General features: G+C 41.7%; 1 protein-coding gene across 6 annotated transcripts in view; it reads left to right on the forward strand.

Moving 5' to 3' along the window:
* Positions 1-12,350, forward strand: part of NPAS3 (neuronal PAS domain protein 3) — an 867,987-nt gene that overhangs the window by 829,841 nt on the left and 25,796 nt on the right. For all 6 annotated transcript variants that reach the window (XM_025392817.1, XM_025392818.1, XM_025392822.1 and 3 more), the window contains one exon: positions 8,127-8,320. In XM_025392817.1, coding sequence (XP_025248602.1) covers positions 8,127-8,320 — 194 coding nt within the window. The remainder of the gene's footprint in view (positions 1-8,126; positions 8,321-12,350) is intronic.

The raw sequence follows: 12,350 nt of genomic DNA on the forward strand, positions 1-12,350 counted from the left end.
GATTCCCAGGCCCCTCTCTCGATTTAGAAGATCTGAACTTTTGCAGCAGGAACCTGGGAATCCACGTTATTAATAAGCTCTCCATGTGATTCTTGTGCACATTGAAATGTAAGAACCACTAACCCCAGAGGGTTTTTGTTTAAAAGAAATCCCTCACATCAGCATTAGGTGTTGTAGGCTTTCCAATTAAAAAGAACAAAGTAGGTTTTCCCTCATGTGCCAGGCCCATTTAGTCATTTTAATAATTTGGGTGTTGAACAAAGTGAGCTGACTTCATGTGTAAAAGTAAGAATACCCGTGTTCACATGCATATGTGTACCTGAAGTCTGCTTTCCTTCAGGACTTTAGTATGTCAGGTGGAGCACAGAAGTTAGCCCTTGACTTCTTTCCTTTTCCTGTGCCTTCCATAGTCTGGAATGTCCTTATGTATAACTTCAGATCTGTCCATTTCCTGAACCGAACTTCACTTAGTCTCTTCAGGAATCAGACCAAGCATGAAACAGTGTGCTCCAATTACATCGCTCTTCCTGCTCACCTCATTCCCATTTAAAACAAGTGAAAGATCATGGAGTCCCTGAGAATTAACGCTTATTATGTAATTGTAGACGTTTTATGTCATAGGACTGGTTTCTGCCAGCCTTCTTTCCTAACTTTGGCTAGGAGTGTCTCCCTGGACCCCAGTTTCACCTGTTCTCTTATCCGTCACCAGAGCTGCCCTTAAGTAGAGCCCACCTGAAACCCTGACAACCTAATTCCTGCTGGTCTTCTATCCTTAAGTGCTGAATCTTACTCCCTTACTTCTGTCTAATATTGAATATCCCTGATCTTACAAGAATTTGGTTGGACAAACTCCCAGAAAGACCCCTACCATCCACTTGCTTCCTGAGTTAATAGCCATCTCCATACATAGCTGATGACAGCGTTCCAGGACCACCTCTCACGTTGCATCCTCCGTGGGCCCTGGAGGAGGTCTGCATTGTCAGCCCCTCCCTGGATCTCACTTCCGCCTTGTGAAGTCAGCTTTTCCCTGTTCTGCCTTTTCTCATCCCCAACTGCTAAACTCCCATTGTGACTTATGACAAAGCCTATAGTTTTAGTTCTAAAGTCAGTCTTTAGAACTAAAATCTGAGATCCTGTAAGGGAAAGGAAATGGCATTCTACTGTGCTTCTGCCTCCCAGAGGGTCTAAAGACTCCTCCTTCAGTTATGAGCCTTCTTCTCCATGGTGCTTGCGTCTGTGGAAAAGCCCCTGGTTTCAGCTAAGGCTTGTTTTTATTGTTATTTGTTTTTTCAGGCCTTGTGCAAGGAAAGACCTAGGTGACAAGAGTGAGACAGAAGCAGGTCTGCTAGGGCAGATTCTCCAGCCTATGAATATGGTCTAAATCCTGGAAGCCACACTCCCTATAAATTTGCATGAAGTAATTTACACAAGGTTGATATTCTCATGCTGGTTCAGATTAAGTTGTTATGCTGTAGGCTAGATGTTTAGGTTCAGAAGACCCGGTTCAGCCCTTATCTTTCGGCAGGTTTCAGGCCACCTCAAAGCCCCCGTCACTTAAAAATAATTAGCTGACTCTCCCACCTGAGCTAGTGATTTGACGATCTGTATGCTAAAGCAGACTTCTACAGAGGGAAAAAAAGAAAAGGGACCAGAGTGCCAGAAGGAAGCTTAATTTTTAAGGTAAATTTGGATTCCCTTAAAGGACAAGTGAAAAATCTCTGAAGATGCTCTAAACCCAGGGACTCTGTCGTTTTTTTTCGTGCCTGCAGCCTTTTTTGTTCCCCTAGTTGCCTAGCCCTATTCTATACTCCACATTATATGTGGAAAATAATGCACAGAGTACTTGGCACTTCCTTTTGTTAAAGAGAACATTTTATATTACTAGAACTGAGATTTATTCCTAAAAGAAAGGAGAATAGCCTCCAGATGTATTTTTCCGTCATGGACTTTCTTTCCTCAAGTATTGACAGAGGAGAGGTTTTATCAAGGTCTTTGTGAAGGGCCTGTTTATAATGAGAGGGTATTAGTGGAGCACATCTAAGTGTGTATCACCAACAGAAAACAGAAAGGAGCATATGGCAGGAAGAGAAATATACATTTGCCCAAGTAATGTGGCTTGTTAACACTCCCACACTCATCCTAAACTCTGCGGACATGCATCTAACAGCATCACACACAGTCACTCCTTGTAGCAGAGATGAAAAATAAAAGAAAAAATAAAACAATGATTTCCTCACTATGGGATGATCAAGCAATGCTAATGTGGACATTTTTATCAAAGATGATGGGATTTCAACTCAGAAATCTTGTGCATTCTGCTTCACTGTTGTTGGCATCGGGCAGTGCTGTGTAAGGAGTTTAGAAAAATATGAGCTTTAGCATTTTTGTACAGCTTTTTATGATAAAACAGGAACAATGAAAGGAAACATGAGGATCGAGCTCTTATGTAAGACTGAGCTCAGGGGCGAAGAATCTTTTAGTTCAGAAAGCTCTTCTGAAGAATGTCTGTAGATGAGATTTAAGACCAGACTAAGATGAATTTTTTGAACACTGAGGCAGCTTTTACCCAACATTGGCCAGAACCAAAGCTTATTTCAATTCAAGTATGATCCATAAGATCCCTATTAATGAATTATTAAAGTGCATTTATCAATTTGCAGCTGTATTCTGAAACTCCTGCGCCCACTATGGGACCATAAAGGAGGAGGTGGGGTAATGCTGCAGCACAGGAAAGGCCACTCCATTAGGCATTTGGTTATAGAACTCTCTAGAAATGAGTGAGAATCGTAGGCATCATTGCCTGATTCTTTGACACCATTTTATACCTGAGGAAATCCTACCCTCGCCAAGCTAGAAGATTTGCCACAGTTACCAGAACCAGGACTGAAAACAGATGTTCTGTTTCCCAATACAATGTTATTTTTACCCCCCACAATATTCCTTTCATTTTAAAGCAAGTAGATTATTTTTATAGTTTCATGGCTCTTGACATATTAGAATCTAGGCTTATATATTTGTATTCACCATCATTTTACATTCACCTACTTAACTTTGCAAGGAAGCCATACCCATTCTTTGATATGTTAGCACTGGGATTGGTGGTGGTATGGGAAGCCTGGCATTTATGTTAGAATGGAATTGTGGATAGAGAAAAAGGGTGCTTAAGAGCTTTCAGAAATGTTCTCGCTTTTTAATGAAATTATTATAGAGCAAGAGGACAATTTAGAGAATAACAAAAAACAAAAACATAAGTTGCCTGAGGCTTCAGCTACTCAAAGTGGAGAAGAATGCCTTTGGCACTCATGTATGTTTTCTCCATTGGCAATTCTATTGAATTTCTTGGTTTTACTTATCACCTCCAGGAAGAAAAAAAAATAACCTTCCAGAACTATACCTTCAACTGTCATCACTTAAGTGCCTAACTCTTATTTTCAACTATCCCCTGAACACCTTCTCGAGGATCTTCCCAGGCTGCTGAAGTACAGACTGTTCACAGGGAAATCATCTTTGTCTCCACTGGTTACCATTTAGTTACCATTTACCATTTAGTCTATTGTCATCATCATCCTGTGGGACAGGCACAAAAATTATGATACCAGCTCTCCTCCTCAGGTCCCACTGCCAATTTCCATTGATTGTACCTGCCACCTTGGCCCCATCTGTCTTTTCTCCTGCTGACACCAGCTGAAATGCTCCTGGATCCATTCAGCTGAAAGTATTTTCTTCCTACCCTGAACTCCTGAAGATCTTATTCCAAATCTTTCTTATGGAACATGCTTGTTAATTAATCAAACAGTATTTGTTGAACATATATTACATATCAGGCATTATACCAAGGCACTTTGCACACATTTTCATTCCCTCCAATCAGCCCTGTAAGACTTGGTTTTTTTTTTTTTTTTTTTTAAGACAAGATCTTGCTCTGTCATCCAGGCTGGCGTTCAGTGGTGAAATCATGGCTCACTGCAACCTCGATCTCCTAGGTTCAAGCAATCCTCTCACCTCAGCCTCCAAGTAGCTGGGGGCCAAAGACATGAACCAATATGCCCAGCTCATTTTTTCATTTTTTGTAGAGATGGGAGTCTCCCTATGTTGCCCAAGCTGGTCTTGAACTCCTGGGCTCAGGCGATCCTCCTCCCTGAGCCTCCCAAAGTACTGGGATTACAGATGTGAGCCACAATGCCCAGCCTGGAAAACTATAAAAATGTCTATGAATATTGATGCCACTGCCCCAACACCTGAGATCCACATTTAACAACTCTCAGGTACAGCCTGGACAGGGGGACTTTTCAAGACTCCGTGGTTGATTCCAATGTGTAGCCATGGTTGAGAACCACTAGTGTAACTCCAAACCCATTTGCCAGATATTCTCAGGCAGTTAGTATCACCTCTGAAGTTTTAAAACACAAACAAATGCTGGACCCTAACTCATTCCTATCAAATGAGAACTCTGGGGGAAAGAGTCTGGGAATTCACATGTTAACAAAGCTTCATAAGTGACTCTGTCACATAACCAGGATCAAAACCCACTTTCTTGATCAGATATGGAATCATCTCCCTCTTATGGCCGTATTAGAAATAATTATCGATGTCTTCCTCCCCCCCCCCCCCCCCCCCAACTTAGAGTCTGTAAACTCTTTGAGGACAGATTTACATTTGATTTACCTTGGTCAGCTTCCCGGCACCTAGCAAGGTGCCTCATAGATTATGTGTTTTAGAAACTAAAGAACCAGGAAAATACCTTGTGTTAACTTTATTCAGGAAAAAAAAAAAAAAAAAAAGAACTGCCAGGCACAGTAATCCCAGCACTTTGGGAGGCCAAGGCAGGCATATCAATTGAGGCCAGGAGTTCAGGACCAGCCTGGCCAACATGGTAAAACCCAGTCTCTACTAAAAATACAAAAATTAGCTGTGCATGGTGGTGCATGCCTGTAATCCCAGCTACTCAGGAGGCTGAGTCAGGAGAACTGCTTGAACCTGGGAAATGGTGGTTGCAGTAAGCCGAGATCGCACTGCTGCACTCCAACCCAGACTACAGAGTAAGACTCCATCTCAAAAAAAAAAAATCTTGGCAGTGTACTTATTTTTTTGTTCTAGGTTTTAAATCTTTGATATACTAACCTGGAAACAAAGCAAGTCATTTCAATTGTCTTAGGATCATAGTTGTGTGGCTATTAAGTGCCAGAGCTAGGATTTGAACCCAGGCCATCTTGACAATATTCTTTTCTGTACATCTCAGGCCTTAAAAGCAACTATAAAATGAGAAATCCAGCTGTCTACATGTTTGGATACATGCTGTCAGACATGTTTCTGAAATTTGAACATAACCTGTCAGCTGGGGAAAAAAAGCTCTGTTGGCATTATGAAATGAATTTGGAAAAAATATGTTAATTTAAACCTAAAAATTGTGGGATCTAACAGATATCCCTTTCTTCTCTTCAATTCCACCCTCCCTGAAACCCACACGTACATACAGACAGACAAACACACCCTCTGATTGTTCTTTGACATTTCTTGACAACTATTTAGTTACTACTTTGGTAATTTTCTTAGTTTTCTTTTTAGTTTATGCTACTTCTCAAAGATTTTTCAAATAACTTGAGCTTCTAGTTATAAATGAAATCTTCTCAAAAGTTTATATACAGTTTACTTAATAAATTGGCATCTGGTATATATTTCTAATGTTTCATTCAATGTGAATACACACACAGGTATAACTAAGTTGAAGTGACTCTTAAATAAGACATGGAAACCTGGGTTCTAGGCACTATTTGCCATTTACAAGCTAGGTGACTTTGGGCAGGAATGAGCTTTCTGGAGTCTCCTTCTTCACCTAAAAATAAAAAGGGAAAGGAGCGAAGATAGACCCTCCCAAATTTTCTTCCAAATGTGAAATTTTATGATCCTTTAAAATAGTAAGTCATTTATTAGACTTCTGAACAACACCAGATTAATACTTGGTCCTTGTCCTTACTGGTCGATATTTTTAAAGGCAAACAGAGACATAATAATTAAATGTGTAGAATTCTTTACAGTTTATAGTCACCATTAGCTCCATTTCACAGAAAAGGAAATTGAGACACAGAGAGGCTGCGTGACTTGCCGGTGGTAACAGAATCAGAAAATTGCAAGTCTAGACTCCTACTGGACCCAACTTTGACCCCCTTCAATACCATGATGGCCACAGGCAAAGCTGGAGATCAGAGGCCAGGTCAATGTGACATGCCGACAGCTCCCTCCCAGTAGCCTGTCTGCCTTCCCCAAATGTTTTCCAACCCAGACGCCTTTAAATTGCTTTGGAATAGAATACCAAGTGGGGATTTATTTAGCATATCATTTCTCGATGTGTGTTTTCCTGAGCATTTATAGATCTGTGTTTTTCCAAGAAGCTGAGTGTTCCTGATATAACAAGACAGATAATGATAAATGAGCATCTATGTAAGCCTAGCTGGGAGGAGGACCAGGGACTGTTAACACCCCTCCTGTGAAGTTAATCCCATTTCTTTTAGCTATTTCTTTATTAGTTAATGAGGTCTTGCAAAAATGTGTGTCTGTGATGGTGTTTTAGCATCCTTGCCTCTAGGAACATTTTCAAATATTCATAAAGTAGCTCATCTGACCAAAGCTTAAAGCAAAGGTGCATTAAGTATGAATTTAGTCAACTTCAAATGTGGGTGGTCGAAAAGCTGCCGCTGAAATAACCTAAATAATCCTCCTTATTGGTGCTTCCAGATCCACAGCTGTGGGCGCTAATGTGAAGGGTGACAGGGAAAAGGTATTATTTAAAACAGCCAGGACTCTGAAGGGCAGCCCTGTAAGCTTTGATCCTGCTTCCTGACTGACAGTAGTGTGGGCCCACTGTTGGAAAACCAAGTAACGTAAAAGAAACAAAAATAAAATGGAAAAGGAATTGCCAGGGGAGCCCCGGGAAGGAAAGCAGACCTACATCATATTGTTCCTGGGAGACAAGAGACCTACTTCCCACTCCAGTTCCTTATAGCAAAGGGGGAAAAGTAGAATCTCAAGATAGTTTGGCACTCAGTGGTGCATTTGGAGCAGTAAAGCACATATGGAAACTCAGCTGGTAAACTGAGCTCCATGGTACTGTCAATCATGGCAGTATCTCCATTTCACATGCTTTGGAGGATTCCCCACACTGTAGCAGGGTCCTGGGAACACAGCTAGAGTTGACATGCACATGTGTGCACACCCCCCCCCACCCCCACCCAGCCCTTCCCTCTGCAACCTAAGGCATAGTGGCACAAATCCTTCCTATTTTTTACCCTTTTATGATTTTGTTTCCCCAGAGCATCATTTGAGAAAGTTGTCACTATGGCTCATCTATGTGCAGTTTATATGCAGAGGTTTGCTTGGTTCCAGGTGGCCTGGACTATTTTGGCCAAGAAACTGAAAATTACAGCCCAATATTTTCCTTCCTATTTCCAGGCAAATACCTCTGTGCTGCCACTAAGACGGTTCAAGTCTTCCTGACCCTACTTTAGTATGAGCTCCAGGGACAAATCACGGGCCAAAGTCCTCTGACCATCAACCCCATAGGGCACTGCAATAAATCACTGTATCACTGGGAATTCAGTGCTGCCTAACAGGAAATATCCTCGAAAGAACCCATTCATGTCATTGCCACCGAGAGTTTTATTCATTGGAGTCTTTGGCCTTTTGCAATATCAACCCCTGAATGAAGGAAGGCTCAGAGCCACACATCTGAAAGGAGATGGCCATATAATCCCACTCAAGTACAGACCTGGAGAGAGACAGACATCGTCCATTAATAAGGGCTAATAATGCATGTCCTTTTGCAGCTCAGTGCTCAACTTTTTGGTCATTTTATTTGGTTATGAGTTTTCCCTTAATGTGAAAAAAAAAAGTCCTTTAAAAATAGCAACAGCACCATAAGAATGCTGCCTTGAGTAATGCTTGGAGTGTAATACTATCTTTTTTGTCTCTTGCCACAAGGACGCTGAGGGCATGCCGACAGCCATTATGATTACAGAAGATACAAGCTAACGTTGGTTGTTCCAGATGTAATTTTGCATTTCTTAAAAGAAATGCTGTTATATCTGGGATGTAAATTTGACTGGTGTCCTGTACTTAATGTTCTTTTACAGGTGATTCACATAACAGGCCGGCTACGCCTCAGAGTGTCGCTGTCCCACGGGAGGACCGTCCCCAGCCAAATCATGGGTCTCGTGGTTGTTGCGCATGCCTTGCCTCCCCCGACGATCAATGAAGTCAGAATTGACTGCCATATGTTTGTCACTCGAGTAAATATGGACCTCAATATCATTTACTGTGAAAATAGGTACTTTGTTTTTGTTCTCATTTGCCCTGTTGCACGTTGCACATTGGTGAGGGGTGTGTTTCAGCCGTCTGAAGGATGGTACTCTCCCAGTGAGGCTCATTCTAAATCCTGATCATGTTTTTAATGGCCACTTGGACTGACACCAAATGTGCTTTTTATTTAAAATTTACATTGCTGCCCTGATTTATGTTAGGGACAACAATTAAATGAATCGGGATACCCAGACATCCATATGGTATAAAGAAGGCCCTTTTTGGCTGAGAACCTAAGAAGAAAGCAGGGCTCGGACGCCATTGGCAAAATGATGCAGTAAAATGTATTGCCTGATGCCTCAGTGGCACCCACTTCTGCCTAATTCGAGGGCCCGGCCTCACGGTGGTCAGTGTTCACACAGACGCTAAGCACGGAAAGAACAAATGAGAATCTGAAGTCCACAGAGGAAAAAGGATGAAAAAGAAATTTGCAAAGCTATTAAATAAAACTTTGTCATCCTGAGGATTTCACTTTTATAAATTAAGAAAAAGATGACTCATCATATAAATGAGTTGGCAGTTCTTCCTCAAGACTAAGCTTTTATAAAAGGACTTTTTAGCCTCTGGTTAAAAAGTTCACTTTTTCCATTAAGCACAAAGCAAGGGACAAGGAAATGGGACACTGCCCCTTCAGACCTTTCACCTAGAAGTCAGCAGCCCATCATCAGACTGATTTGAAGAGGAAACCACGGGGTGCAGGGAGGGTGGTGGAGAGGAGCTGCCCACATACCAGGTGTGTGAAGGAAGCTCTGGTGATACTATCCTTCCCTGGGTGCCACAGGGAGAATTACTGCATCAATTTGGGGAGGATGCTTTTGCAGCACTGTTGTCAGGCTTGTTCACTGAGCCCCGTCAGTGCCTTCAGAGGAGAAACTCTTTGGGAGGCCGAGGCGGGTGGATCACGAGGTCAGGAGATCGAGACCATCCTGGCTAACATGGTGAAACCCCGTCTCTACTGAAAATACAAAAAAAAAAAACTAGCCGGGCGTGGTGGCGGGCGCCTGTAGTCCCAGCTACTCGGAGGCTGAGGCGGGAGAATGGCGTGAACCCGGGAGGCGGAGCTTGCAGTGAGCCGAGATCGCGCCACTGCACTCCAGCCTGGGCGACAGAGCGAGACTCCGTCTCAAAAAAAAAAAAAAGAGCAGATTGGTCAAGTGACTTGGAGAACTGACCTCTCCAGAGACTAACCAAGAAGATAGCCCCTGCATTCAGTCCACCGGGAAGCACTGAAGATGTTGAAGTCAAGTTGGAAGCTGTCTATCATTTCTGACCAGGATCTGATTCAAAGGAAAGAATTCACCTTGGGAAAAGATACCTGAGCTATGAGTGTTCTGCATTTCAAGTTTTGTTGGCATTTATTAAAATGTTTATGATCGTGACATCGTGGGTATGTCTAAGGTATTCTGGAAGGGTCACAGAACATCAGGGAACATGCGTTAGCCAGGATGATCGCTGAAGTTGGCAGGTCCTAATAAAGATGGCTGGCATTTACTGATCACTTACTGCACACGGGCCCTGTGCAAAGCTCATCACCTGCACAATTTCACTTAAGCTTTAGGACAGTCCTGTGAGGCAGGTGCTGCTGCTGTCTCCATGGCCTTTGGGCAATTACAGCTAAGAGAGAAACGTTGACTGACTTGCCCTCAGCCAAGAGATTCAAAAGCCCATGTACTTAGCTACATCCTGTGGAGTCTCCCTGGAGTCTCTTCTTTTTCTTCAGAAGTCAGACTGAATGGCAAGCGACCAGAAAGAATAACCTCTGAGGGGGACTTTTCATACATATGTACCCATGAAAGAACCCAGTTACAGCCCACAGAGCTATGTCTTCTCTAATTAAAAATGTAGAATGCTGGAGAAGGAGATCCAACCAGGGAAGACAGACGTCAAGTCAGAGGATGGACTATGGCTTTGCTTTTTTGAAAACACAAGTCAGCTCGCTTGATTTAGCTACCAGCCACCTCTCCCTCCAAAGAACAGGGCTTCGTCTTATTTACCAAACTTCCAATGATTGTCCTATCCCAAAACATCACTTAATTTTCATTCCCGTGATCAACTCATTAATTCTTTTGACAAGCTCCATGGACCCGAATGCCTCATGGTGCCACTCTAGTAATTGAGATCATTTTCTGTGACCTGCTTTTGGTGTTTTCCTTCCTCAAAAAAAAAAAAAAAAAAAAAAAAAAAAGCTTTCACAGTCCCCTTTATTAGCCAATACAATATAGCATTATTTCCCATCTGCAGATGATAGTAATTATGAAAAATACCTGTATGAAAGGTAATTGCATATTTGATCTGAGGAAAAGCATATTGTGTGCCAGGCACTATGCGATGTTAATTTCATTCCATTCATTCATCCCCTCACCAACCTTTCGGATTGTTTTCCAGAAGAAGAAACTGAGGCTCAGAGTAAAAGATGCCATCAGGATTCTGATCCTGATATAGGTCATCCAACTGGTCAGGTGCTTTCGAGATAGATGTTAAGACACCCTCAGACACCGGGCTAGTCACATTCACCACAGTAACAGGCTGTGCTACAGAGAAGGGCTTGGATCGTTTTGAAGGATTTAATTCAAGAAAAGAATAAACTAAAGAAATGCCTTCCCTGAAGAATGGAGTGGCTTTTTCCTGGGGTTTATTATTTAATTAGGGAATTGTTAACTAGAAACTAAGGCTTGCTCCTTGACTCTGCAGACCATCCTTCTCTGCATTCCCAAGGACGGCCTCAGGCAAAGCCGACATCTAATGCTTTCAGAGGAGCTGGCAAATTTCAGAAACATCAGTGAGGGAGGGTCTTTTAATGACATCCTTGTTCCCTCATTTGCAGAAAGGGGGTGTAACTGCGCTTGGAAGATAGCTAATGGTTTTAGGAAAACACCAGCTAATCTGTGTCATACCTAAAACCCATGAAATCCTTAGAAAACCCTCCATTTTATGTCCCCAATTAATCTTATCTTACCAAAAATCCTAGTTCGGCCAAAAAATATTATTTGAATTGCTAGACACTGAGAAATTCACTCACTGGGTAATATATTTTAATTATGTTTCTTTTTTTGTTTGTTTTTCTTTCTTATTTCCCTGCCTTGGGGGCCAGAAAACTCTCTAACTATGATCACATGTGTTTCTTAAATGTGTCATTTCTAAAGATTTACTTCATATTTGAATAGACCATATGCCGTAAGTCATAAAAAAAAAAAAAACACGCATGAAGAGTAAAGAGAATAAATTAAACAAGAAATATATTCCACTTTGGACTGACCAAAAGGAATCTGCACTTGGTAATACGGAGGGTAACAAGCATGTTGACATGTTTGTGTCAACCAGGCAGATTCCCCCAACATGTTTTCCAATTTGGACTCTATTTTTCCGTGCTCTGCCTGAGGACATCGACGTCTGGACAATCAGTGACAGAGGCTTACACACACGTACTGTCGAGCACAAGCCTGGAAGAGCTGCTGAAATGGTTTAAAAGTTTTTGTGCGGAATCCACCACAAAGTACCAGTTAAAAGGGCCAGGAGTGAAAGCTGAGCTCCCAAATGACTAAGACTAAAAAAGATAATACCCCCAGGCATCTGTATGTCTCAGCATTTAAATTATATCCCTTGAAATGCCAATTTGGACTTTGTGCCAAGAAGCTGCTGAAGCCCTTTTTCATGGAAATACCCAATAGAAGACCAATCTGTTTAAATGAAAGGTGTCTCTAATCATTTGGTATAAACATAACATGTTTTTATTTTATTATGTAACCTTGAATTATCTTGGCCTGTAATGAGGATCTTGCATTGTTACTGATTCTCAATAATTTCATGAAATTATGTTGTCTAAATGTGCATTCTTAATGCCAAAGAAAGAGAAAAACCTATCTAATTATTGAAACACAATCGCTTGATCTAACACATTTCCTACTTTTGAAAAAAGACGGTTACGTGTTAAAGAAATCATCTTATCTATAAAGGGCTTCCCTCACAGTGCCACCTCCTCACGGGTACAGTAGTATAAT

This window comes from Theropithecus gelada, chromosome 7b (assembly GCF_003255815.1).
Source record: "Theropithecus gelada isolate Dixy chromosome 7b, Tgel_1.0, whole genome shotgun sequence".
Lineage (NCBI taxonomy): Eukaryota > Metazoa > Chordata > Mammalia > Primates > Cercopithecidae > Theropithecus > Theropithecus gelada.